Below are 27285 nucleotides of genomic sequence, written 5' to 3'. Positions count from 1 at the left end.
GAGTGACGGTAACAAGACTTTTGTCGTTATCACAACAGCTACTGAGCTTTAGCGGAAACAACCTAGTTTATTAGACCTTTGTACGTAACATCTTCTCTGACCCTGGTGTGTGAAAAATCCTGTTTACTGGCAGATGGGTTTAGAAGTCGTTGTCATTGAATATCCCAGTGTGTGAGTTTTCTGTGGTTTTGTGGCAGGCATCAGTTTCATGCACCTGACTAACATCATGTTATTGCACTGCTGTCTGTGGGTTTCTGTTACACATTTTTCAGAAGTCCAGACCGTAGACGTGCACATAAGAGCCGAAACCGAGAGATGATGCATTTCTACAGTGTAACATGGCCCCTAAAAGAGGAAGGGACTATACGTTGAGATTGAGCGTCTGTTACAGGTAATTACCGATCACAAAGAGGGAGAGAAAGTGACAGGGAGAATGAATGGGGACAATACACCACCTGCCTGCCACACCGGATTAAAAGCGCCGGATGAAAGGTCAGGGAGAGGCAAAGTTCTACACCCCCACCAGATGTGCGCCTGCTCTGGCCTATAGCCGATTCATTATCTCACAATCCATGACACCAGGGATGGTGTCCAAGCAATTGCATTACACTACGCACCCTGAGCAACCCGATCTGGGGATTTTTCCTGTTCTGTGTGTTTGTGTGTGTGTGTGTGTGTCAGGAGGAAGGGAGGAGTCTTTTTACACACTGGTGGCATCCATAATGACAAAGCAATAATTCGCATAGTGCTCCAGCGCTGCGATCATGATGTGTTCGTGCATGCATGTGTTCTCTGCGGCTGCACTGAAGCAAATCGCGTTCATTATTTTTTGGATTGTTCTAAGAGATAAACAAGTAGTGAAGGAAATAAATAAAGAAGCTGACCCATTCACACCCCATGGCATGCTGCCTCATTTGCCCAAGCTTCTATCAATTTTTGGTTATAGCCAATAGCAATAAAGGAAGCAGTCCCACTGTCACAGAAACAGTTGGCACGGAAACAGCACATTACTCCATCGTCCAATCCCCCTCCCATTCCTTTGTCGTCATTTCTCATCTCCCCTCCTTCCCTCTCCTCTCCTGTCCCCTCCTCCTCCTCCTCCTCCTCCTCCTCCTCTCCCTTCTCTCCCTATCTTGTATGTTTTTTCAGTCATCAATGAAATCACAACCAATCCTGCTGCTGGCCTGTCAGCAGGCATATGAAAACCTCAAGAAACACATTCACACTGTATCACCTCCATTCTAGCCGACAGGGCTCAGATTCCTTAATGGCCAATGTATATTTAATCATTATAGCATGAAAAAAAGATGCTGTAGCTACCCCATCCAAGCCTGTTTTCTCTCTCTCTGTTACTCTCATGATTTAATCCTGACCATTTCCCCCTTCTCTCTCTATCCCTGCTGACTCCTCCCTCCATTTCTGTCCTCCACTCCCTCGCTCTGCCTCTGTCTCTGACACACTCAAACACACGCACACATATATACACGCCCTCCACCCCCATCGCTGCAGTGTCTCAACTGCCTTGGAGCAAACAAGAGAGGATATAGAACGCAGCAGACGTTAATATAGACAGAAATAGAGGGGAGACAGAGAGAGATAGAGGGGAAATGTAAGTGAGTGTGTGTGAATATGAGAAAGATATGAAGATGAAACAGCAGGACTAAAGGTGGATTGCACAGAGCCTTTCTCTCCCTGCAAGGGCTTGTCTGCAGTATCCTTTGTAAATGGATGCTGCCTTGTGAACACGGTAAGCCTGACTACTCTCACACAGACACAAAGCTTTTTTGTAATCACTGGTTTGGACACAGAGGAGGAGTGAGACGCTTTATAATTATAGCTATTCTGTGGAGGGCGAGTGTGTTTTCCTGATAAAATGGGGAAGGTGATGTTCAGAGATGGCACCAAGGCAGGCAGCCTGTCCAGTCCCCTCCTCCACCCTGCTAGCTCTGTGCCAACGGACGCTTCTATCTTATGCTAGCAATTTGACTCATCATCTCCCTAGAGCATCCTTCATACTTACAGAATGCTTTTATCTCAACGCAGTGCTTAGTTTGTGTAATTACTGTATGTAGGACAAGTGAAGGATGCATCAAAGATGTGTGTGCTTGTGTGTTGTGTGTGTGTGTGTTTGCATGTACGTGTCTGTGCTCTGTCCAGGCCATGAGCTGTGAAATGGAAAGAGGAGAAGTGAGAGAGTATACGCACACTATCAGGTGTTCAGTACTTACAACTGGCTTTACTAGGCACTGAATGTGAATGTGCAGTGGGAGGTGTACAAATCCCGCTGAGCTCGCGGGCACTGGGCAAAATGTGGCCCGACTGGCACAGGAACGTTGTAGGAATTGCCAGTGGAGATATCTGTCTGCTGTTTTTTCGGAGAAAATTTACATTGAATTTTGTTAATAACCTCGATCTGAAATGCATTTGGTTGTTTGATATTGGCTGTAAATGTAAGTCTTAACGGTGAGAGGGAGGGAGCAGACCGCGTTCATTACTCAGCACGCAAAACAAGATGATTTGTGACATTTTCTGCTCCAACATCTTTCCCAATCTTTCCCATTTTTAAAGCGTTCCTGTGATTTTTTTCAATAGGTGCTTTGGATCGGTTGTGCATCCTCAGAAGAGCATGTGTATTTATGCGTACTGTATGTGTGTTTGTGCTACATGCTTGAGAGAGAACCAGTGCAGGGAGGGGTCGAGGGGCTGGGGGGGTTTAACAGTAGGGAGGCAGATGGGGCAGAGGGGCGGAGGTTGATGCAGCAGAGAGCAAGAGAGAGAAAGAAGGAAAGAGAAGATTTGGAACAGATTGGATGAAAGAGCGGCCGTGATAATTTCACGGTGGTAGAGAGACAGCGCTTTTTCTGAGCATGTGACACAGAAAGAATGCTGGATGCGCCTGTGATAGGTCCTCCGGCAGCAACTCACATCGAGGCCTTAAGACATCTTTGAATCATGGCAAAGATGATGGATAAATTCCACCATGACTTTATCTCTTGAGCACTACTCACACAAGAAATGGATCATGAAGCATTAGATTGATACTTTTGCTGAACCTGTGTAATGTTGCCTGATTGGGGTTTATGGGAAAAACTGGATAGTAATATTGATCGCTGTCCCAGTGTAATGCTGACAGATTGAAATAAGCCTTTATGGGCAGCTAAAAGTTACATTTAAATTTCTTCATCCAAAAAATTGCTTTACATTGTGGAATTTGGCTAAGCAGTGTTTGGAGCGTACAAACTCCTTTTTTTCAGGAAGTGTAAATCGCCATCTCTAAAATGCATCTCAATCATGCCTTATTTCTTTCTGATCTTATATAACTAGAGAAATCAAATTCATTAACATCATGTGTTTTGAAGTTTAAATGACTGAAAGCGCAGTAAACTGATCAGTGCAGTATTGGTTTCAATAAAACTTCAAAGAGTCCGAGTTGGGATTTAGGGTGGTTAACAAAATACGTACATACTTAATTCTCCATGATGCTACCTCAAGAGCTGATGTTGCTTCTATGTCAGTGGGAAGGAAAAAAAAACAAGTGGCCTATAATATCACACCCAGAATCAGAACTGCGTGCAAAGCAACACGTCTTGCATGCAAACATTTTGCAGTGTATCGACATCGGTGTTTTGCACCAACAATTCAATTATCTTTGAGGATGTTTTGGCTAGCTGTGATCTAGTTCTACTCTTAATATCAACTCCTAAAGTCTCAGTTCCTTGATGACCACTGGAACCAAGGTGACATCCACTATGACCAAAGCTTTAATGAACCCTAATCATTTCATTAAATGATTTCTTCTGAGACCTGTCAAATAATGTCAGGTCACTGACGACCTTGGCTTTAAAATGATGGATGACGAGGTCCAGCACCAAATTTAAAGGTTAATCAGATGCTTACATAATGGGTCCTGGCTAGGTTTCACACACAAACACACACACACACACACACACACACACACACACACACACACACACACACACACACACACACACACACACACACACACACACACACACACACACACACACACACACACACACACACACACACACACACACACACACACATGCTGACAAATGTCATCATACCCTTATTGAGAATGTTTATCATGTTATTAAAAGAAATAGAAATGCCCTGAATTTTAATTAGGGGGTCTTGTGTAGCCGACTACACCAACCTCAACATGAATTCTTAAACCGGTTGAATACACATCACATAAATTAAGCATAACGCCTCCCCCCACAGCATCCATGTCTTTGGTCCGTTTTAGTTTCAACGGCGACACACCTTGTTGCCACTCAAGCAACCGTTCTTCATATGGAAAGGAGAGAAATAGTGTGACACAACCTATGCTGGGTTGACCTCCTTCCACCTCCTTTGTTACTCGCTACATCCACTCCACTGGATGACATAATGGCAGGGGACAGCGAGAGAGACTTGGTTTTAAAGCGACAGTGGCTGTTTAGGTGGCGGCTTTTGCACCAAGGAGGTCAGTGTCACCGCGCGTGTCGGGTTCACTTCCAGCCGTCTTAAACATTTAAGGTGAGCACAGAGTGGACTTGGAAAATTAAACTCAGCTCTATTACAGTTAAGTACCAAGGGGGCCAAGCGCAGTTCCCTCAGCAACCTACTTAATAAAATGATTAATCTTAGATGTCACTTATTTCCTGGAGAGGGACTACCAGAATTATCCCAAGTTTTTTGACATGTGCTTAAGTGGTTGCAAGAATTAACATTAAAATAGATCCTGCAGAGGCGATGAGATGACTATCAAACCGTGGAGTGAATACGTGTCCATCAAGTCCAAACCTCTCAGTTGCTTTGTCACTCTGTAGGATCAGACAGGGCTCAGATTCAGCTGGCTCAGCATTTTTGCTTGGGTTTTTAATTCTTGCCAGGTAGGTACAAAGTGTCATTTCCACACAAACGGCCCAGGCCACACTTTTTTTTAAAGATAGACACTGACGCAGAGAGGACGAATAGACTTAAAAGAAAAGCTTCAGCCAGGAAAGCTGTCCACTGAATCAAATGAAATCTTAGGGCGGGGCAATGAATGAGTAAGGATTAAGAAATCTGTGGAAGCTACATGAAATAACATCAGCTCAATTCATCCTGCTTTCTCTTTCCCCTCCTTTTCTAATCTTTGCTTCTAGTCACATACAGGGGCCAGTCTGTTTTCTTGAGGCCGGAGAGTGAGAGGGCCTTACTTACCGCACTCAAATCTGAGAGGGCAGCGCAGAGGGGACTAACAGAGCAACTTTATCTTCCATTTGCACACACATAACAGCGGTCATATGACAACAAGGAGGTGGAAGAGAGGGAGGGGGACGATGAGGGAGTGTATGGCCTGCTATCCACTGGGGAGGGATGAGAGTCTATACTGAGTGTGTATTGGTAAAGTATAGGCCTACATGTATTACCTCTGTGATAGCCACATTTGAACATTGACCTGGTTTTTAAAGAAACTATCTGACAGTGAAGTGGAGCCGGTGGTGTCAGTCACCTCTACAGTCTGCTGCTGTGGTCCTGTGGAGAAATCAGTTCTGGTTTCCAATGTTTAACATGCAGTATAATTGTCTTTCCCTGTTTGAACAGTTGACATTTTCTCATATCTTTCCCCTCCCCACACATTACATAATACATGCAGTTCAACTGTGCTGGCATGGTTAGCTGGCATCTGTTAGTGGCTTGGCAATTTTGCAAGATTATACACAAGTGCATTAAAATATAGGTGTGGCTTTCTTGGACGGTGATTTCATCATTTGATATAAATCTTGCAACTACTCTGCAGAGGCAACCGCCCCACTGCAATACGTAAGATATTATACTCTTATTATTCATTTTAGCCTCTACTTCATCATTGTGCCTGAGAGCATTTACTTTTCAGTGCTGATCGGATGGGTTAACGGCTGTTGCATGTGCTCCAATATGAGTTGTTTCTCATTTTCCTGTTCAAGTTATCAAATCTGCAGATGTCTGTGGGCTGAAGAAGCCTGAAAGTCTCAGTTAACCACAATTTCCTTCTGTTGGAGGAAGCATTTATCTTATCTGTCATGACCCAAATGAATTTAAAGTTGGAGTGTTTGAACGAAGATTAGGCCGCTTATAAAACCAACTTCAATTGTTCTGATCTACGTGATACACACTTTAGAGAAAGAAATGATCAGTTATTGAAAGCAGAATGTCTGTACCAGCAGCAAAAGATCTGAACAGACGGATATCTAAAGACTTTTAGACACGTTTACTCACATATGCGTGTACACCAGCGCACACACACACACACACACACACACACACACACACACACACACACACACACACACACACACACACACACACACACACACACACACACACACACACACACACACACACACACACACACACACACACACACACACACACACACACACACACACACACACACACACACACACACACACACACACACACACACACACACACACACACACACACACACACACACACGACTATAGTGTCCACCTTGTGCCATCTTATCCCTTCACATCAGACAGCCTGGCCATAGCTCAGCCTGCGCACAAACATACCATTGTCATCGCTGGCTGGCCTTGTGACTCAGTGTGACCCGCTGGATTGGAGAAGGGGGAACACAGCCATTGAGATCAGGAACGTTAAACGGAGCATTATCACGGAAATCATCTAGCATACAGAGGCCTCACCCCCAACCCGTCTCCACCCTCTGAAAAGCCCACTGTTTTGGGGGAGTAGAGTAGAGAACACTGCGCATCATTGTTTTCCATAATGAATGAGTAGTGTCCTCACATGTGTACAGTAAACAGGCATCTTTCTGAAGTCTGCATTCATGACAGTATTTCAGAAATGATAATACAAAGTGATAACAAGAAATGTGGAACAGACAATTGTGAGATATAAATGAAGACTTTACAATAACTAGGTTTGAATATTATATAGCAATTTTGAAGCGAATAACAGCAATTCAATTTAGCTGATTTTAGATTTAGCTTCACCTCCTTGATGATTTGGTGAATTCTTAATGAATAGATAGAATCAAATGACTGGGAATAGCAAATAAGACAAGCTTATTTAAAAGCTGCATAATCCAATTTTGTGCCACTAAGAACTTTCTTTCAGGATATTTGATTTTCTTCCCTAGTTAGTTTGTAAACCACTTTTTGTGCTGGTTTTTGCCTATGGGTCATACAGTAAATATGCAGGTCATAAAACCAAAACATAATGATTCCAACAGCCATTTCATTCATATCCAAGGATAGATTAATACCAGTTAATATGTTTTCATTAAGGTGCACAGAACTGATATCGGAAGAATTTGAGTCTATCTTACCACTCAAGAATCCTGGGCAAATCCATTACATACAATGTCACATGACATTATTTTGAAGCAAAGGTGCTATCTGACAATAGAGGCTTCCAGACACCTTCCCCCAGGAGTCTTATTGTAGTGAAATCCTAGACACACGCCTGCTGACAGGCTCATTCTTGAGACAGCCAATTTAAATGTGTCTTCACTGAGTAATCGTAAACCAAGTATTCTTTTTCAGCGTGAATAGAAAGGTCCCCTGCTAGTCCAATTGAACCCACTCTTTTCTTAAGAACAGAAACCACACAATGAAATAACTTTAAGTGATAGATTGGATAATGGTAAGAAAATGAGGGCTAGGATCAAATACTACATTTTTTAGTCGTGCAAACTGTTATATGATGCTGAGGATAACTCTGCCTGTGACCTATATCTCATATGATTCTGACGTAGGATGTGGCGACCACAAAGCTGACTCATCACACAGACGCAGGCCTTCTAGGATGTACGACTTTTTAAAATACTTTCCCCTGAGAGACGCACAGAAAAACATGTTTTTGACACACACTACAAGACACACAGTAGATATTTTTCAAAGCATCACATGATAGCTTGTTATCTACAGCATCTGTTACAAACTGGCACAGCGATGATATTGATCCATCAATCTGCTGCTAAAGCATGAAATCGACGTCTGCATTTTGTCCCAGATTCCACAACGTTATATGACTATGGATAAGCAAAGCCAGTCAGTGTGGTGCCCTGCAGATCACATTGGATTTTCAGAAAGAACTTCATAAAGATGAACTGTTTTGTTGAGCTGGATTTCTGCCTTGCAAGTAAAGTGTAGCTGCTAAAGGTAGAACTCCAGCTTTCAAAAACATGCAATCAATACTGAAACAAACAGTCAATTTTAGTCAGTATTGGGCTTGTGTAGCTGGAATGAAACCTCCACCTTGTTTGCTGCCATTACAAATCAATTTCGGTTACTAAGGACAGGCTAACCAGTGGCTCGCCATTGCAAATCAGTTTGACATGCCTGTTAGCGCTTAGTTAGCATCTAGTCATACAGTAAATAAGGTGTGTTAATAAGATTTCCAGGTGTTTTGGAAGGAGCAAAAAGGACAACAGGCTTTCATACATTGCTTTTATCTATTCATGGTTCCCACGTTAAGAGTGGCAAAAGGACCTTTGACAGATTAAGATTATAATCGGCAAAGTACCCAGCTCCATTTTATCAAAAGCTCCCATGGTGTGCAGTATTAGCTGCTAGATGTAAGAATTCCTTGAAAACCTTGTCAGACTTGCTACATCTCCAGTGCTCCTTACAGTATCTCTGGCACTGCTGTGTTAAGACTCCTCTGGGCTCTACTCTGTGGCAGAAGGCCTTAGTAGATTGGAGTTGGGGTAAATCGGAGAACACAACAAGAGACAGTGATTAAATAGCATTGGGTTATAAATCTGCTTGCATTGCTCCTAGGTAATTTGTCAATAGTTGACTAATGAATTAAACGTTTCTTCTTTTCCAGATTCAGACTCCACCTTAAATCTTTTTTATTGTATGTAGCTGAAATCTTAAAAATCTGTATTGTAATAATAGTAAACTAACATCATATTTCCATCTTATAATTTAGTCTACACCCTATCAAACTGGTCAATATTGACACTGACAACCAATCAAAATACAGTGACTCACTAGTTTATAAAAGGTACATGTATTTAATGTGGTCAAATACAATAAATCTTTCCTTAATTAAGTTTAATTGTGCTGACAGTGTGTCAGTGTGTTGATTTAGCTCAATGGTCAACTTAGAAGCTATATTTTGTTGATAATATAATCGACCTTGTGTTCATACAAATAACTAAAAACACCATAAACATCAATAACTGCTTATATTATAAGGTCAATGTCAAATCTGTAGGTGGCCATAGTTATTATGTTTGTATACAAACTATAATCACTACATATTCCATCATCCTGACAATTTTTTTTCACGTGGGTGTCCGACTCGCTCAAAGTCAGGCCTTAATTGAGTTTGAGGTTAAAAGACTTGATTTGAGTCATGTGCAACCCTCATGTCCAGAGGCTGAATCACATTTTTGTTAAGAATATCCAATATTTATCTTGAATGAAAGGCTTGAACTTTTAGAATAATTATAATAATTAATTTCTTGCTCTTGTTTGAAGTTCCTGGCCCCGTCTTTGTCGTTTTTTTTAAAAGGCTTGCTCTCTTAGATCATACTCATTTTATTTTATTTCGTTTATTTGAATAAGTTCAATCAGTTCTTTCTTCAAACATTATTTTAGATTTTTCCAAAGGTGTCTCTCTAAAATTCAACTTAATTCTGCTCTTTCAAAAGGTCTGCTGTTCTCTTGTTTATAGTTTTTTGCAGTTGCAGGTGACATTTTGACAGTTTGTTTCAACTGTCAACAGCGTCGCTGTTTAAATTTCTCATCACTTTAAGTGGAAGGCTAAGGCCAATGGATATTTCAGTAAGCCTTCAGCAGATGTTGTGCTAATACACTGCTGTAGCTCAATAACCCCATTACAGCCTCAAACAATCTACACAAACTCGTAAATAGGGTCAGCTGACTCACCCGTGTGCAAATTCACAACATTTTAAAGATTTTACGATTGGTTTGCCCCAATATCCGTTTCCTGTGTTTTTTTAAAATGTTGACCTTAATATGTGTTCATATCAACTCAATTATGAACATTTGGTCAACTTGTCTATGACTTCGGTATACCTCCGTCAGCCTGTCAGTATTATCTTTGACCTTGTGGTGACTGTATAAGCTGTTGGAGTCTATAGTACTTGAGGAAAGCTTGCCTATTGATCTACTCAGATTTTTCACTAATGCAGTGCTTATTCACTGCCTATGTTGCGTCACATAAATTCATAATGTCCATACATCAGAGCCTCTTGTCTCTTTTAGAGAGCTTCTCTGCTCGGCTGGGCAACCTTTTATTCCAGTAAAATCACAAGGCTGCTTTTCATTTTTTTATCTGCTGATTTTTACCTCTTAAAGAAATGTATTTATTTATTTCTGAGAAAAAAAAAGACAATGAATCCAGAACTGAAGGTTGTATATACAGTAGTTGATCTTGACCGTCGCCACAGAGCCCATAAATACCCGACATGGGCCAAAGGTTTGATCACAGTTTCACTCTAACTGCTCAATCTGGACACAATAGCAGGATTTAGTGCAGATCTGGGGATTAGCTACTGTTTCACTCCTGGAGTTTCGGATATTATTGTAACAACCAGTCCGCTGCATTCCAGTAAAACTCTGACACAGTATATGGACAATGAACAGACAGCCGTAAGTCTTTCTGTAACCTCTTTTTATCAGGCAGCCAGGGGACAGCTAGTCAGAAGCATGGAGAACGCTTCAAGCCACTAAAACAGCCGCCTATGGGCGAGAAAGCAGGAGCCTTTTGCAGCTGATTGTAAAGCATGTGAGCTGCTTTGTTTCCTGTGTGCATGTACTGTATTTGAGTTTGCTGCAGGGAGTCTACTGCTGGTTTACTTTGTGCAATGCCAACATCCATCAGTAAGAAAGAGACAAGATCGTGCTTTTGATTCGTATTTATATAACATCGTGTTTACTACACAATGTAAGGCTTGTTCTGAAAATCTATGAATGATAGTGACACAGAGTTTAGTAGGTCTGCTCGGACAAGGGACATATGGATTACTTGGCAGTCATCAAAGAGTCACATTTCCATAACACCATACCGTTCTAAATAGTTATGGTTAAACTGACCATACAAGAGGCAGTGTACTCTCTATTCCTCAGCAAAGCAGGGTCATCCCTAATAATGTAAAAGTCTTTCTCTGACTGACATACTGAGTGGTTTATGAAGTTTCACCATTGGTCAGTCAGGTAACGAAAATTCTCCAATGATTGCTGCCCTATGATATAAAAACTGTGCTTTAGCTGCATGTTGAATGACGATGAATGTTGTTGGTCACGAACCGTGAAACGTCTCTGAAAACAGATACAAAGTTAAATTGTATTGCAGCGGAAAAAAGCAAAGCTGATTAAGTGATCCTATTCTCTGTAGAACCACAAGCTCACAGGAGTAGAAGCTCTGGAAATATGTTTTGACAAAGTTCACCCTCAGAATGCACATATGCTGATGTCTAAACTCAGAGCTGACTATCATGGTGGCAGAAATAATGTCTGTGCCCCCCATGCCAGCATTTAAAACCTGAAATGGAAGGAATACGCACCTCGTACTATGTTTAATGCAAGAGACAATGATATAAACTAGGATTATTGTTTGATCATAACTCCCAACAGGTTGCTTTTCAAAGGTCCTTGGAATGCTTAGCTGTGATGCATAGGCTGTTTTCTTGCTTTAGTTTTGATGTAAATGGGTACCTGGTTCAATAAATGTGAAACATGTTTGCTGGGGCTGTTCCCCTGCTGAAGACTACAGTTATTTATGACTGGAAGATGTAGGGAAGAGCAGTATTCTCCCTGCTGCCTGTCCACAGCGGGGTTATTCTCAGTGGAACACCTCATCCGATGCCCTCCGAGCACAGCTGTGACACACACACCTGCACATCTCATTCATAAAGCATTACAAGACGACTTAAAGCTCACCTGTGCTTTAAACCTTTGTTTTAACATTGCAAAAATGTGCTTTTAATTTATAAATTCACACAAATTAAGCAATTGTGACACATGATACCATGCCATGATTTTCCATTCTTCCTCCTGAATCATACGTGCTATATTTAATTTAAATCATGTGTCCTCACTGCCACACGGTGAGATTGATTTCACAGCAACACATAATGGATTCAACCCGCTTGTGTTCACAAAATAGCTGAGATACGATGGAATGTCGTTTGCATGCTTTGAATCTGGATTTTTACAATTGACTCTACCTGGTGATGTGCCTGCTGAGCCTGCAAACAGATGTGAGGTTTCTCTTTCATTTCCTCTTTTTGAATGTTATGTTTTGGTGGTGTGAATATAATCGACTGTTTTTAAATAAATAATTTAAAAAATCATCTACCCTATTCAAACACACTGGCTAACTCTGCGTGTATAATCATCAATGTGATATATCTATTTTTGTATAGCATGGCAACTACATACAATATGTATTTTTTGTATAAGCTTTTTTCTTTTGACATTTTGTGTGAGCAAAAATTTTAACAGCAATCTTGTGGAATCATGAACCGCAGCAGGAAAGGAGAGACTGTTATACAACAGAAACACACGGTGACTACATGTACTCAACTCTATTAGGGTGGGATTGCAATTATTTGCAACATAGTCAATTAATAATAAGAAGTAAGTGCCTGGGAGAGTGACGGAGGCAGGGCTGATGGGCAGTGTGCAGCTGGAGCTGTGTAGGAAAGGCAGGAGTGACTGAGCTCAGTCTAATCCAGGCTATCACATTACCTCAGCCCTCATAACACATTGAGATGCTGGCCTCTCTCCGTGGCCCCCATGGCGCTACCTCCACTCACTTACTCTTAAAGTGACACGCTTCTTCTGTGTAAGAGGGCCAATTGTTCATTAGCTCCTTGTATTGCCGTATTTTTGAAGATGATTTGACATGAATTTGAGGATATTCAGGAGTTGAACCCAGTCGATGAAATTGTTAGCATTACATAGAACGGAGATGGTCATATATGAATTCAGAGCAGTTTCAAATCTAAATGAGTATTATCGATCTAAAGTTTGTTTATTTTTTTGTTTACATTTGAATACTTCCCACTGTGTTGTGCTCTAGTTGTTACATCAGCAAAGGACTACATTTTCTCCTATGCAGTGTAACAGAATGGGCGATATTATTAATAATAATTTAATGCGATAATAACATTGACTGATTTGTTTTTGCCCTGCTGGCACACTACTTCCTTAGCAATTATCTAAAGTGGTATGACTTCAAAAAGTGTGGAAATGCAATGGTTGCATATTTCTGAAATAGCAAATTTCAAAGACTTCACACACAGCTTTAATGGGTTTCATATGCTCTCAAAATCAGTGATGTGCATTAACCGGTTTGGCTGGCTATGCCATTTTGAGGGGGCAGTCAGGTGCCTGGAGCCAGGAAACAATGCTCTCCACTCTGTTTGTGTTGTGATGATTTGTTATGGCTTTGTTCTGCTCTGTTTGTCGTTTGAAGAGTGGACCTCACTCACTGAGCTCTGAGAAAATGCTCTCTCTCTCCTCACTGGCTCAATGTGAGAGGTTTGCAGAGTATAGTTTCGCCAACAAAACTAGGCCACAGAATGATTTCACATTTGTTACTCGGCCAATAGCATGCAGCCTGTTTCAATGTGCATCTATTTATCACAGAATCCCAGAAACATTCACGGCTCCAAATGTGTTTTTGCTTCACATTTATCACTTACTATCAGGCAGCACTTTGTTTTAATATTCGTCCCAAAGCTTATTGGAATTCGCTATATATTTCTTAAAGTGAAAGGGAGGCCTGCTGAGCACAAATATATTAAGCAGGGGAAGAGTGAAACCAGATATACTACTTTTCCCGGATTACAGTGCAGAATCCAGATGTCTGGGCAAGAAGAACAGGCTCCACAGTGGAATGAAAGCTTGAGAGGCACCTGCTGGCGTGAATTATTTTCCACAGTATCAGTGAGCAATAATTTCACCATATGCTATTTTGCCTATCAGCTCTGAAAGTATTACAGTCAGAGGTGCTGCCCTGTAGTGTAAATAGGGTCTGTTTCTTTTCAAAAAGTTGAGTTTGCTTTTACCGGCTGGTTTCTGTGCCAATGTTTAACCTTGATTGTGTATATAATGATTCTGTGTGTGTGTGTATGTGTGCATGGTTGTTTTAAATGGGTAGGTGCGGTCACCTGAGGTTTGCTTTGGTTAAGAGTCTACGGTAACACAAGATTGCAGAGGGACAGAGTTTGAGCGTGTGACAGAAGAAATATCAAGAGGCAGTGTACAAAGTACACAAGTAGCATGGCAATGGTTGAATGTGAGGTGAGCAGGCCAGTATGCATGTGACTGTTCATGCTTTCATTGCTTATCAGTCCATTGTGTGTGAGTTGTTATGAAATTGCAATAAGTAGGCTGGTGTAAGCAATGTCAGTGTGTTAAGTGTGGAGCAATAGCCAGGAGGCAAATAGCATAAAGACTGGAAGTAGGAGCAAACTGGCGGTTAAAGGGATCACCGAAGATCATTACAAGTCACATTGTATTTTGTTTAACACATTTGTTAATTATGTGATGGAAAGTGAACCTGCTCTCATTTGTGCGTAACACGCTATTGATTTTTCTTCTTTTTATTTTGTGTTGCAGCCTTCAGTTGCTGGGGAGATATCACACCACAGAAGAAGCAGAAAAGATTTTATCAGGAAGGTTAAGCAAAACCGACCTATATCTAACTGAGGGTGGATGTTGCAGAAGCCAAACAAGGGTAACGTACCACGAGAGCCATGTGGGAGGAGAGTAAAGGAGTTCTGCTATTTGCACGCATCGAGCCCTAACAATCTGTCGACTGATATTCACTCAACATTACCCAACCCTGTTTCATAGCTTTTCCTCAGGGGCAGCCCCTGCTATGCACCCCAGCTCTGTTGGCTTCAGCAGGCAATCCGACCTCAGTGCCAGGCGCTGTGTGGGCATCCCACAAGCCTGGGTTCTGCCCACACAGGACTCAAAGACAGCCCCTGAACAAAAAGAATGAAATACTCCTGAGCCACTCCTCTATGTGGTGGCTCTCCTGTCTAGTGTTAAATTGGACTGTTTAGAAGACTTGTCTGCCTCTTCAACGGCAAGTTCTTAGCTTTAGTGAAAACCCTCTCGAACTCGTCCAACAGATCCTTTTAGGTCACCACTTCGTTATAATTTGCTTTCCCATCAAGCAGCAGCACGACTTCCTTTGTGCTCACCACGTGGTGGAGGACCATGGGATGCCGTCAGAGCTCGGAGGAGAAGGAAGCGGCGAGGCGCTCTCGGCGAATCGATCGCCACTTGCGCTCAGAGAGTCAGCGTCAGCGGCGTGAGATCAAGCTCCTGTTGCTGGGCACCAGCAACTCGGGCAAGAGCACCATTGTCAAGCAGATGAAGATCATACACAGTGGAGGCTTCAACCTGGAGGCCTGCAAGGAGTACAAGCCCCTCATCTTGTACAATGCCATTGACTCGCTCACACGCATCATCCGTGCCCTCACCACACTCAAGATCGACTTTCACAATGCTGATCGCGCATATGACGCTGTGCAGCTCTTCGCCCTCACAGGGCCGGCTGAGAGCAAAGGGGAGATCACTCTAGAGTTGCAGGGGGTCATGAAACGTCTGTGGGGGGACTCAGGCGTACAGGAGTGCTTTCAGCGATCCAATGAGTACCACTTAGAGGACAACACTGCCTACTATCTGAATGACCTGGACCGCATCTCTGCACTCGAGTTCATCCCAACTGTAGAGGACATCCTGCGGTCCCGCGACATGACCACTGGCATTGTGGAGAACAAGTTCACCTTCAAGGAGCTTACCTTCAAGATGGTGGATGTGGGTGGACAGCGTTCGGAGAGAAAGAAGTGGATCCACTGCTTCGAGGGCGTGACTGCAATCATTTTCTGTGTCGAGTTAAGTGGCTATGACCTCAAACTTTACGAGGACAACCAGACGGTAAGAAAAATTGGTTTCCACAACCTATTTATGCACATGCACACGTGTGCACTAAAACATGTTGATGTAGCACTTTGAATATATCATCCTGATAAGAAAGAAAGTATTCAATCTTCACTATGACTAAGTTTTAGTTCGTGAGAAGAGATCCAACAACTATTTCAATCCGTGGGTTGAGGTAAGTTAAGTAACAAGATCAAATCTTTTAGTGAGACAGAAAATACTTCTGACTCGTGCAATGATCTTAAGTACCAATAATCATGGTATTTATATTCTAGTCCACGTAATTGCTTCAAAGCATGAACTGTCTTGTGCACAAATAGGTTACATATATTCCTTCTCTAATTATTAACATTCAAAGGCAAAATGTTTGGGGTTGTCAAAACCTCCAAATATTATATTTTTGTAATACATGTCTTAAAATGTGGAAGCAAAGGCATAACAATTGAGATCACCGTGTTATATCCTCTCTGTACATCTATCACGTATTATTTTTTGTAGACAGTGGCTTTAAAAAAATAATAATGTTTTGGAAACTAAGGGCGGTAAACAGATTCAGCTGTAATAGATTAAAAATAGATTTTTTTCTCAATATTTACTGGAATCAAGTACATCAGGTCTGCCTTTTCCATTTAACACCCCTTGTTTACTTTAATGTATAAAAATGCACAATCAACAGCTCACTGTAAGAGTATTAAACCAACAAACCAGTGAACAGCTTATCACTTCAAGCAGCTAACAGACCTGAACAAAGAACGTGAGTTCATTCTACTAGGTACAACATTACCTTTGGTTCAGGTCTACTGCTAGAATATTAAACTATGTACACGTTTCATTAAGAGATCAGAGGTTATATAAATGACATTTTCTGTTGGAGAGATGTATAAGGAGATACGCCACAGAAGCCAAAAAAATGTTCCCACTCTTTTTGGTACATTTACATGGACTGGATGTATTGTACCAAAGAGCTTCTCTTTCAAAATGTAACAGGCAAAACACATATCTGTAGAAGAGTTTCCTCTCTTTACCCTTTTCATCTTTTTAGTATAACCTAAATAACATTACCACCTACTGTAATAGCATTCAGTTCTGTTTAATAAACCATTTGGAAGGCCTTATCCAAATGTTATGGTCCTTTCCAAAGTTATTTAGCTGGAGGCATGAATGGACTTATTTTGGAGAACTAGGTGAAACACATTCCCTTTGCCTTATTGTGGTAGTGCGGCTATTTCAAATCTGTCTGAATGAGAGGGGCCGTTTGGCCATCTCCCCTTCATGGTTGTGGAATTTGAACAATTTGCTATCCATAGCATATCTGCTTTGTTATCTGAGTGTTTTGGAATAGTTCGGTAGTTATTGCTTGTTTAACTGCATTTTTGATAATAGAAGGTCAACAATAGATACTATTTCACTTCGTTAGTCCAAACAAACTATGAAGGGTCAGCTATTTTCTATTTCTTCAAAGCCATGATCACATATTTTTCCCTAAAGTGGCTCCAGTTCACCTTTACATACACACAAAAATAACTTGAGAACCAACTCCTTCCTGTTACTGAGCTGACCTGATAATTCTTGAGTTGCCCTGACAAAACAGGGAGTGCACGGTGACGGGTTGAAACAAGAAATCAATTAGTTTTATAGGTTAAAAATAAAGTCTAAGAAAGAAAAATGCAGTATGGTGTTAATTGAGTTCACAGAATAAAGTGTGAGGCTGTACCTGTGAGAATTGGCAGATTGTGAAGGCACTGTGTAGCAATGGGAGTTCACAGGTGCTAGAAAAAAACAACTTCTAATATTGTAAGATAGGAGCGGAAGAAGATGGCAATAGATCAAACAAACCAGAAAGAAAGACATCCTGAAATGATATCAGTCCTCCGGCAGATAGGAATATAAAGCAAACACTGACTTTTTCACGGTTAAGTTGTGGTTGAATTCATGACTGCCTTTAAAAGTTTTATGTGTTTTAACATGCACTAAGGAAGCCTTCAGGAAACCAACAGGGTTTCTTTAAGTTAAACGATTGTTGACTAATTTGTGACAGAAATACAGCCATTCATGGTGGATGTGAATTTCAGGGGCCAAACTGTGACATGTTGCCTTAACTGACTGAAGTCAACCTTTTCACAAACAGCTCTTCTTTGAGTGCCCATTTGCTACACTATGCATCAGTTAAATAAGTCCATTACATTTAAATATTTAAGTGTTTCAAACATGGCACTTAAACACACTCAATCAGCTAACCCGGATCTGAGGTGACAGTGAAGACAACTGGGTAATATCAACTAGCTGTCCTTGTTTACATTATTGATGAGAACATGCAAATTAAAAAATGGTTGGGCCTTTCCATAACAGTTTTCTAGCAAATAATTTTGAAAGGCTGGGTTGTATTGCAAAGTAATCATGTTCATCTTTTGAGGATCTACGCAAGAGACAGCACACACATAGCGGCAAACAGCCAACTTCATTGCCCTGTGCATGTTGCTAAGAGGATACTAGTGACTCAGTTGCGAAAACTGCATACTAATGAACTTTTACACGGTCAGCAACCGGTCTCACTCCACTGCACATAGCCAGAAATGTGTTATGCTAACCTTCTAAACAGTTTGAGCCTTATGAGCAATGAGCACAAATCATTTGGTTTAAAGAGATGTGTTTAAATGGCAAATTAGTGTAAATTAAATACCATATTAATGGTAGATAAACCGTAATCTAATATAAATGACTTTAACAAACACATCTGTTATAAATTATCATCATGTCAAAAATGAACAATAACAATTATGATACAAGCATTTTAAATAGCAGGCTATAGCTCATTATATAACTATGTAATTACATTACTCATTAGGTGGTTTTATAACAGATGTGACGGTGTCTTAATGCCCCCAAGCATAATTATATTCATTCAATGTATAATGGATGGGTAGATCATGCAGAAAGGTGCAGAAGTGAAACAGAATGGAAGAACATTTTAAAGCATGGCCTACAGACAGAACCTACTCGCATATTAACGTTTTAGTTACTAAATCAACTGAATGAATAAATGTATTTGTGAAAATCTACTCATACATGTCATGGCTTGGATTTATACAGAGTAATGGAAGAGAGGCTGTTAAAATCACATAATGGTGGCAATCAGGCCACACCCTCAGAAATCTACAGGACGATCGGGTAGGCGGCATAATGCAGCGCTTTCTAAATGTCACATTCAGTGTACACCTTATCTAAACGTTTCTGGATTAAGTGCAGTTATGTTGCTGCGTTTCCACTTCGACAGAAGGCTCCTCTGTGAATTCCTGCATCTTGGAGCCGCCTGCTTCCATAACCACTGTCAGCTGACAGCACAGTGCTGAACAGCTGTTACCTAACACTAAGTCTGGCCGTTACATGCTCAATGCATGTACATTGATAGAAAAGGGAAGAGTGTTTGTGTCTCTGCATACTTTCTGGTTGCACACTTAACATGATACATCAGTTCATTGGGTAAGTAACCGCAGTGAAACTCGGTTTAGTTTCTCGTAAAATGGGTCAGTTAGGATTAAGGTTAAAGGGTACTTCATGGCATGAAGTTCTGTACCATCCATGTGCTAGTAAATTAAGATGACCCAGATAAGGGTGCAAAAAGAGAATAGTACTTACATTTACACTCATATAGGGAAAGAAATACAGCTTGCACTACGCATGACACACAGAGAAAATATCATTCCATAAAAGTAAAATGAATATACAATTACTACGGATTAAATATTGGACCAGCTTTCAAGGACAGATAAGTCGACATGTTTCAATCTACCCCCAAAAAAGATACTGACAATTTACTATAGCAAAGATTATAAGAAATGGCAGAATATTGACATCAGACTAAAGGAAATGTTTTATATTTCTAAAGAAAATATTATCCATCTTGTATGGAAAGGAGACAACTGTGCAGACTCATCCGATCTTTTTGATTAATTCTTTGCGGTACTAGTGTGCAAGATCATTTAGATTTCTCTTAACAAAATAACGTGGCTTAAAATTCATCTTTCACAGGCTGTACACACACATTTAACCACAGAGATAATATAAGAAGGCACCGTAAAAGCATTGCCTCCTGTATGTCACATTTATTGGTTTAACATTCCCATAAGAACAAGAAAAGGTTGAATACATTTGCAGTAAAGCTGTATAACATATATATATAGATTGCTAAATAATGTCTCTTTTATGATAATGTTATCAATGTGTCCAACTCCTGCAATACATGGACGAGCTGTCATTTTAATTAGTTTTAACTGCCTCAGAAGTGGAGGTAATTTCCCTCCAGCATCAGTGTTATTTGACTTCATCAAATATCCGTATTTTCATTAAGAGACCTTCATGTCCATGTTATCTTAAGCCTGAAGTGGAAACTATAACTTCAATGTATAGTTTTAATGTATAAGTCTTACAAAAACAGTTATTAACTGCTAAAAGTGCACCTTTGTGAGATCAAACCAACTGTTTTTTTTGGTCCTGAGGTGACTCATCTATCTTGGTTGAAGTGCAATTCTGATTCTTATAATTCTTAGTCCAGACCGAACCACAGTAACAGAATGTATAACAGATGCTCCATGAATTATGTCTTATGTAAAGAAAAATAACACAACAGGGATTACAGAAGTTAAATTGCATGCCCAAAAGGGAAAAGCTCAGTGTTTGTTAAACATTTCGTTTGGTTTTGTAACTGTCGTGAGGAGTTCAAGACATTATGCTTATTGTGTGTAAGGTTGTCACTGAACAACAACAGAAAAAAGCAGCTTGGAAGGTTCGTCCTTAGAGGAAAAGGTGTTATTATAATGATGCCGTTTGTTGTGTGCATAGATCATCTTAGTTATCTAAACCTTGAAAGCTTCAACGTCACACGAGTAGAAATCTAACCTCGTCCGACCAGATTCAGTTTCGATGCAGCAGCTCACATAAGACCGAAAGTACACTATAATAATTACAGTACAACATTTACCCATCAACCCATTCCCTGTTGCATTTTCCCTGTCCCATCCCTGTCTTCATAATGAATCGGTTGCCGTGGTTACTGTTGCATAGCAACAGGCCAGTCAAATGCTCCTAATCCTGCGCTGTTGACAGTGAGCTGTGACTAGGGAAGGGAGGATGAGAAGGGGGGAGAGGAGGGGCGTTTGTACAACAAACAGCAGCGCTAGAGAGAATAGATATGAGGTGTGTACGTGCACGCATGAATTGTGTTTCTGCGCAAGTGTTTGTGGGTGCATTATTATGAATGTGTAGTAGAGGTTTATATGCAATGGCTGAGGCTGAGCAACTGCAGTGAATTGTGTGAGAGGTGAAAATGAAACTCCTCGATGAGAGGTTTGCGGGTGCTAAAGCTTGTGTTAGTTAAACATAAAGGCAGACACTACTCTATTTCCATTGTCCCAACTATTATTTAATAAATCTGTCACACAGGAATTAATTACCTGTCACATAAATGACGACTGGAAATGAATTAGTGGGGTTTCAGGATTTATGTCAAAGTTTGCATGAGCACGTTCTCCTGCAAGCCACAGAAAAGTAATTGTATGAAATGATCTGAATGTAAATGGACATTTTCTCTGATCGGTGACAGAGGAAGCTTTCTTCAAAATGCATCCAGCGATTCTCTCCTTCACTCAGCAACAGCATTTTAACCGCCTAATGGGCTATCAAAGGAATTACTATCATTTAATTGAATTGCTTGCATCTTATGACATAACACTGCTTTTCCAAGAAACGGAATGAGATTGTTCAAGGACAAAATGAGTGGAATAAAAAACATGTTTGCTATGTTTTTGCAAATATTTTCTTTACCAGGCTAAACACAAAGGTTCCCATTCAGAAATTATGAAGAAATTGTTTGTGCCCTACAATGTCCTACAATAAAAAAAAAAAATCACATTCTTCTACTGGGGAGAGGGAATGGGGGAGGTGTCTTTTCACATCCCTAAACTCAGAGATTCAGAAGCAGAACCTGTCAGAGATTCGAAAATACAAGCCAAATAAGTTACTGGGGGAAGAAACGTAAACCTTCTGGCAAACTTGTCAGTATAGTATAATCATCTGTACTACCATAGTGAAAGTTTGGACAGCAAACATGGTAGAGTGGGCAGTTTTTGGATATAACCCAAACCCTAGAGCTTCCTTTCATATTCACCAGAAATGTCTACTAGATCATGTTGTATGTTTCACAACTGCTTCAAGAACAAGGTGTCACTAAGCTGAAAGCTAACAAGCTATCAAACAATGTAAACATATTAAAGATGTTTACAACACTAACCCTTCTGATAAGTCTGCTGGTCGCGTGGCTGAATCTCTCTTAGGTTTCCTCTAACAAACAAATAGATGTCAAACTTTGAGAAACGTTTGCGAGGTTTTGCAACGCCATCTTGATATGATCAAGGTAGCTAGAGTTTAATCGATGAGGGATGAAGAACAAGCCCCTCCTCTGAGTGTTTTCCTTGCTCAATAAAAATACTTATCGTGGCAGAGATATTTTACATACTTTAAAACATGCCTGAAGATGAAGTTGGCTCACAGATACTATACTCACCTTCATTATGATATTTCTTTCATCCTTTTAGGTTTCGATGTGAATGAATATCATAGATAGATGGATCTACTAATATTGAATTATGTTCATCATACTTACACATTGCAAAATAATCAGGTTAAAGCAAATGAGAACAGTATTTTGTGTTAACATATTCACCTTCAGCGAACAATTACCATCAACATAAACAGACAATTACATAAAATTGTCATTTAGATGTGCTTAGCTTACAGTCCTAAGTTTGATTGTGATCAGCATCTAACATGACACCAATATGTACAATTGTAATGTGTTTACAGTTTGTTTTGTTAAACCTAGCTGCCCACAGAGAGAGGACATAGAGAGGGAGCAGTGTGAGGAAAGTGATCTACAGGTAGAGCAGAGGAAACATTGTGACATAGAAAATCATCTTGGTAGAAGTAGCCTGTCTAGTAAGACTGTGAGATTTAAAATGAACCCTAATGAATTACAAAAGGGTGGCTGCACAAAGTGATTTGTATATATGGGAAACAAAGCAATGACATGGGGTTGAACTTCCTTATTAATACTTGAGCTTAATTAAAGCCTGCGCCTCTGGACTACGCTGACAGGAGGAGGTGAGGGGGAGAGCTGTGTGTGTGTGTGTGTGTCTAACAGTGGGTGTTAGAAGCAAATTAAGGGGGTCTGCATGCCTTACTGCTCCTGAACGCTGCTCTGCCCCTCCTCCTGCTCCCCATTAAGTAGTCTTACCATACTGTAATGGCCAGGTGAGGAGTCGAGGGCCCCTTTGGCCTCAGCTGACTGTCTCCGGCCACACTCTTGGAGCAGCTGGGCTCTTGTATTCACACCCTGCAAAGAGGAGGTCAATCAGCCAGACATGACTTTGTGCAGTGAACAATATTTAGGGGCCATTCTTAGTCCTCGAGGAAACATACTTAGACAGAAAGGAGAGATTATGTTTGACTCTGAGTGTAACAGCATGTGAGAGAACGTGAGGAAGACATGGATGAAGAAAGGAACTACAGACACATTGTTATGCAAGTTCTATTGAACAAAGTCTTGATTTATATCCTTAGCAGTTATTGTGGATCAGGAGTTTGAGTTTATCCTTTGTCCCTTCAACATGATTTATTATTAAGGGTTAGTCTATCATAATGTACCACCTAGAAAAAAAACAACATAGTACAAATGAGCACTTTTAGCCAATATGAAAAACTGGCCACATTCAAAGTTAAAATAAAACGTTGGTTTCCCATAACTGTTGCCTTTTCATCATCATCCAAAAATAGAGCCCTTACAACACTGAAAAATCAGGGTTCACTTTCAGACTACACTATGATTGTCTAATCCTCCACTATTCCCCTCCGTATTTTTTTTATGCTGTGCAGATCTTGTGATTTGCTCAAAGGACCATGTTGTTTCTGTAACCTTTTAAACAGTACTCTTCCTTCTGACAACCTCCTGGTCACAAGCTGCTGGCCAGTCGCCACATGCTAGCAGCTGCCATGAACTGATCAACGTTCCTTTTCACTCTTTTCTCTTATACATTCAAAGTCACATGAGCGCAAACTACACTGAAGCACATGCATGCACATAAACACGTTTATACTCACACACAGATGCACAAAGAGGGTTTCTTCTGTTCCTAAACTTCCGCAAATCAAATGTAAATAATTCAGATTATATATTATTGAAAGTTCCCATTCTACAGGTCCTGAATCAAATGAAAAGAGCTTAATGATAAACAACAAATCAAATACAATTGACGTTTGGTACAGTGATAAAGGTCTGGCGTAATGCTGATGCCGGTCACATGGTTCATGTTTTAGTTTTTGCTGAAAAGCCTCGCTGCTAGTCATCTGTACACCTTTGTTTTCTCTGATTATCCCGTTTATCTGCAGGACATGACCGATGTCAGTGATTTCCATTTCAGAATTGTGAAACATATCTCGATAATTACTTCTTGAGAAATATTGGTTCTTCTGGCTATGAATGACAATGCATCAAGATTTGGATAAGCCTTGTTAAGTATTATGAAAGCTGAAGGCTGAAGAAGAAAACAATATCATAGAGTCCACGCAGTGACGGTGCACTGAAGGAAAGGTTAGAGCAGTCTGTCCTCAGTGTAAACACCATATCTGTCAAAACAGTCCGTGTCCTTGCTTCCCCCGATCCAACTTTAATATAATATTATATGACAATTGATCCACATATTCTTCACATGATTGTGCTGTAATGAGCAAAACTAAAACTGACACAAGTCTTCTAGGACTGATTAGCTCACAGTTATGGACTTAGAGAAAGAACTGTGATGAAAACAAATTCAGTTGTCACAGAGCAGAACGTGAGAGTTCAAATGCAGGTCTTCATCTTTCTTAGTTGGAAGTCTCTGTTGACATAACAGTGAAGTGCTGGTCAGTCAGTTATGTTGCCTTCATTTTCTTTCTCAATTCTTCCTTACATGGTTTATGTTTATCACTACATGATCCTGGTTTAAAATGTGTGATAGTGTGGGCTGATTTTGGTTGTTGCTTCAGAGATAATATAACATTTTTATAAGCTGTGAAATCAATTCCTCGTGGCCTGATCTTTCTGTTTCTCTCTCTTTCCACATGCACACAGAGCCGCATGGCCGAGAGCTTGCGCCTGTTCGACTCCATCTGCAACAACAACTGGTTCACCAACACGTCGCTCATCCTCTTCCTCAACAAGAAGGACCTGCTGGCAGAGAAGATCAAACGCATTCCCCTGACAGTGTGCTTCCCTGACTACAAAGGTCAGAACACCTATGAGGAGGCGGCCGTCTACGTGCAGCGGCAGTTTGAGGACCTCAACCGCAACAAGGAGACCAAGGAGATCTATTCGCACTTCACCTGTGCCACTGACACCAGCAACATCCAGTTTGTGTTCGACGCTGTGACGGACGTGATCATCCAGAACAATCTCAAGTACATTGGGCTGTGCTAGGACCTGATGCTGGGTGGGGGGGGGGGTGGTGGTGGCAGTGGGTATGGGTGTGGTGTCCGGGGGAGGGGGGAGGGGGGGGGGGGTGAAGCGGGCATCTTGGCAGCAGTTGGCTCACCATCACGCTGGATAAACAAAAGGCATGTTTGACAGTTTATCTCCTTGAAGAGGTGCAACAGAGACCTGCAGAGGAGGGAGGTAGTCGATGGACAGGACTGGACCATGCTGTAGATGTATGCGTTTCAGTTGAAACAAAAGAGCTGATGGGCCACGGTCAAGACGGGATTTTTACCCAATGTGTTTGCACTGAATATGAGTATGCAGAGACACCCAGAAATACACATACACACACACCAACACACATCCTTATGTTTGCTCACACACAAGATCTTTGGATCAACCGTCAAGCACTTGTTTGACAAGGCATCACTGGAAATGTTAGACAGCGACCCCTACCTGCCTGCCAAACCTGAGGTAGTAGGTCTGTACTGCTGGTTCCTTTCGGTTACTTTTCTTTTATTTGCCAGAGTCAATTAATGCTGCTTTATGAAAAGGAGAAGACATTTGACAGAATCAATGTTCTCTTTTGGATATTCACCCTAATAATGGTAACCAGTGAGTGCACCTGATGAGACGTGTGGAGAGCCTGTACTTCTGAGAAAAAAAGAAAAAAAATGTCAGGTGAAATGATGTCACAGGGTTTCTGCCTAAAAGAGGAAACTGCCACAGTGTAAAGCTGAAGTGATTTACGTTTTTCTACACATTATTTCTGTTTGCCCCCTGGTCGACTCTCTAATGTTGTTATTTCCCACCTCTTTGTTTTATCGTTTTTTTGTGCTTTAAAAAAAAGAAAAAAAGAACATGTCTCTAAAACCTGCCTTTTATAGCAAGTCACTGACTGATAATACCAGGAGAGTGTTATGCTCGGTAGAGTCAAAAGTATTCTTTATGATCATTCCAGTTTCCAGCAAGAGACAAACAAAAACAGTGCCAAGATCAATTTGTAAATAAAACAAGATCCCATCCATTACTTTCATTTTTGTTTTGTTTTTATGGACAAATACATTAAAACATGCATGATTTTGTTACTTTGGGATACTAATATTTTCTTTGGGATTATGTTCCTGTTTTCTTAAGTTTAAATAATATATTCCCAAATATATATAGAAAAAGTCAAACACTGTGTACGATTGTACAGTTATCAGAGAGGAATCTATTGAAAAGAGTTATATCAATATAATAATGGTGAATATGATGTAATGATGATGATGATGATGATGAAAACGATGAGTGATTTTGACGATGATGATGATGATAGTGGTCAATACGATCACATTAATGTCAAGGATAATCTCACTACACAGCTAGCATGAGAGGAGTGGATCAAAGGAGAACAAGACTGTAGAAAATATGAAAACCAAGAAGCAAATCTTGAAAGTTCAATCTTCCTTGCATTATCTTAGTGGAAATTGTCGAACAGCCAGTCAGTATGATGTGTAAATATACTGTAAGGTACACTCTTTGTTCAAACAAATGAAAAATAAAGGTTGAGTTGAGATGCTGAAAGAGAGAGCGAGAGAAAGAGAGGGAGGAAAACCCAACTCCACTCCTCCTCTTACCCGTTCTTTTCAGTTCAGAGGGTGGTGGGCAAACAACTCAGCTAAGGGCTTAAGGCTTGACTTTGCGTGATGTCCACTTCAACAAAAGACAAAACAATTCAAAAAGAAGTATAAAGAGGACAATAACTATGAATAAAACAACTTATGCAAATTTCCATGGTGCAGTAAATGTGTTTTTGGATGGTTGTTGTGTCAAAAGTGCTTT

At 40.6% G+C, this 27285-nt stretch overlaps 1 protein-coding gene and 1 long non-coding RNA gene across 2 annotated transcripts in view; one reads left to right on the top strand and one right to left on the bottom strand.

Annotated features, from left to right (window-relative positions):
• The window catches only part of LOC134868612 (uncharacterized), a 38067-nt gene that overhangs the window by 3207 nt on the left and 7575 nt on the right, over positions 1 to 27285 (bottom strand). The window contains exon 2 of the long non-coding RNA XR_010166296.1: positions 23248 to 23346. This is a non-coding gene — a long non-coding RNA (uncharacterized LOC134868612). The remainder of the gene's footprint in view (positions 1 to 23247; positions 23347 to 27285) is intronic.
• Positions 1505 to 25472, top strand: gnaz (guanine nucleotide binding protein (G protein), alpha z polypeptide). The gene is made up of 3 exons (XM_063889866.1): positions 1505 to 1747; positions 14625 to 15956; positions 25120 to 25472. The coding sequence occupies exons 2-3, from the start codon at positions 15234 to 15236 to the stop codon at positions 25462 to 25464; spliced, it is 1068 nt and encodes a 355-aa protein (XP_063745936.1). The 5' UTR covers positions 1505 to 1747; positions 14625 to 15233; the 3' UTR covers positions 25465 to 25472.

Source organism: Eleginops maclovinus, chromosome 8 (assembly GCF_036324505.1).
Source record: "Eleginops maclovinus isolate JMC-PN-2008 ecotype Puerto Natales chromosome 8, JC_Emac_rtc_rv5, whole genome shotgun sequence".
In the NCBI taxonomy this organism is placed as follows: Eukaryota; Metazoa; Chordata; class Actinopteri; order Perciformes; family Eleginopidae; genus Eleginops; species Eleginops maclovinus.
This window is presented reverse-complemented; position numbering and strand designations above follow the sequence as displayed.

What these genes read in the sequence shown, in the direction of transcription:
- gnaz (XM_063889866.1), top strand. Translation starts at nt 15,234, where the DNA reads ATGGGATGCCGTCAGAGCTCGGAGGAGAAGGAAGCGGCGAGGCGCTCT. An exon ending in TTTACGAGGACAACCAGACG is followed by an intron (nt 15,957 to 25,119) that starts GTAAGAAAAATT and finishes ACATGCACACAG; the next exon opens with AGCCGCATGGCCGAGAGCTT.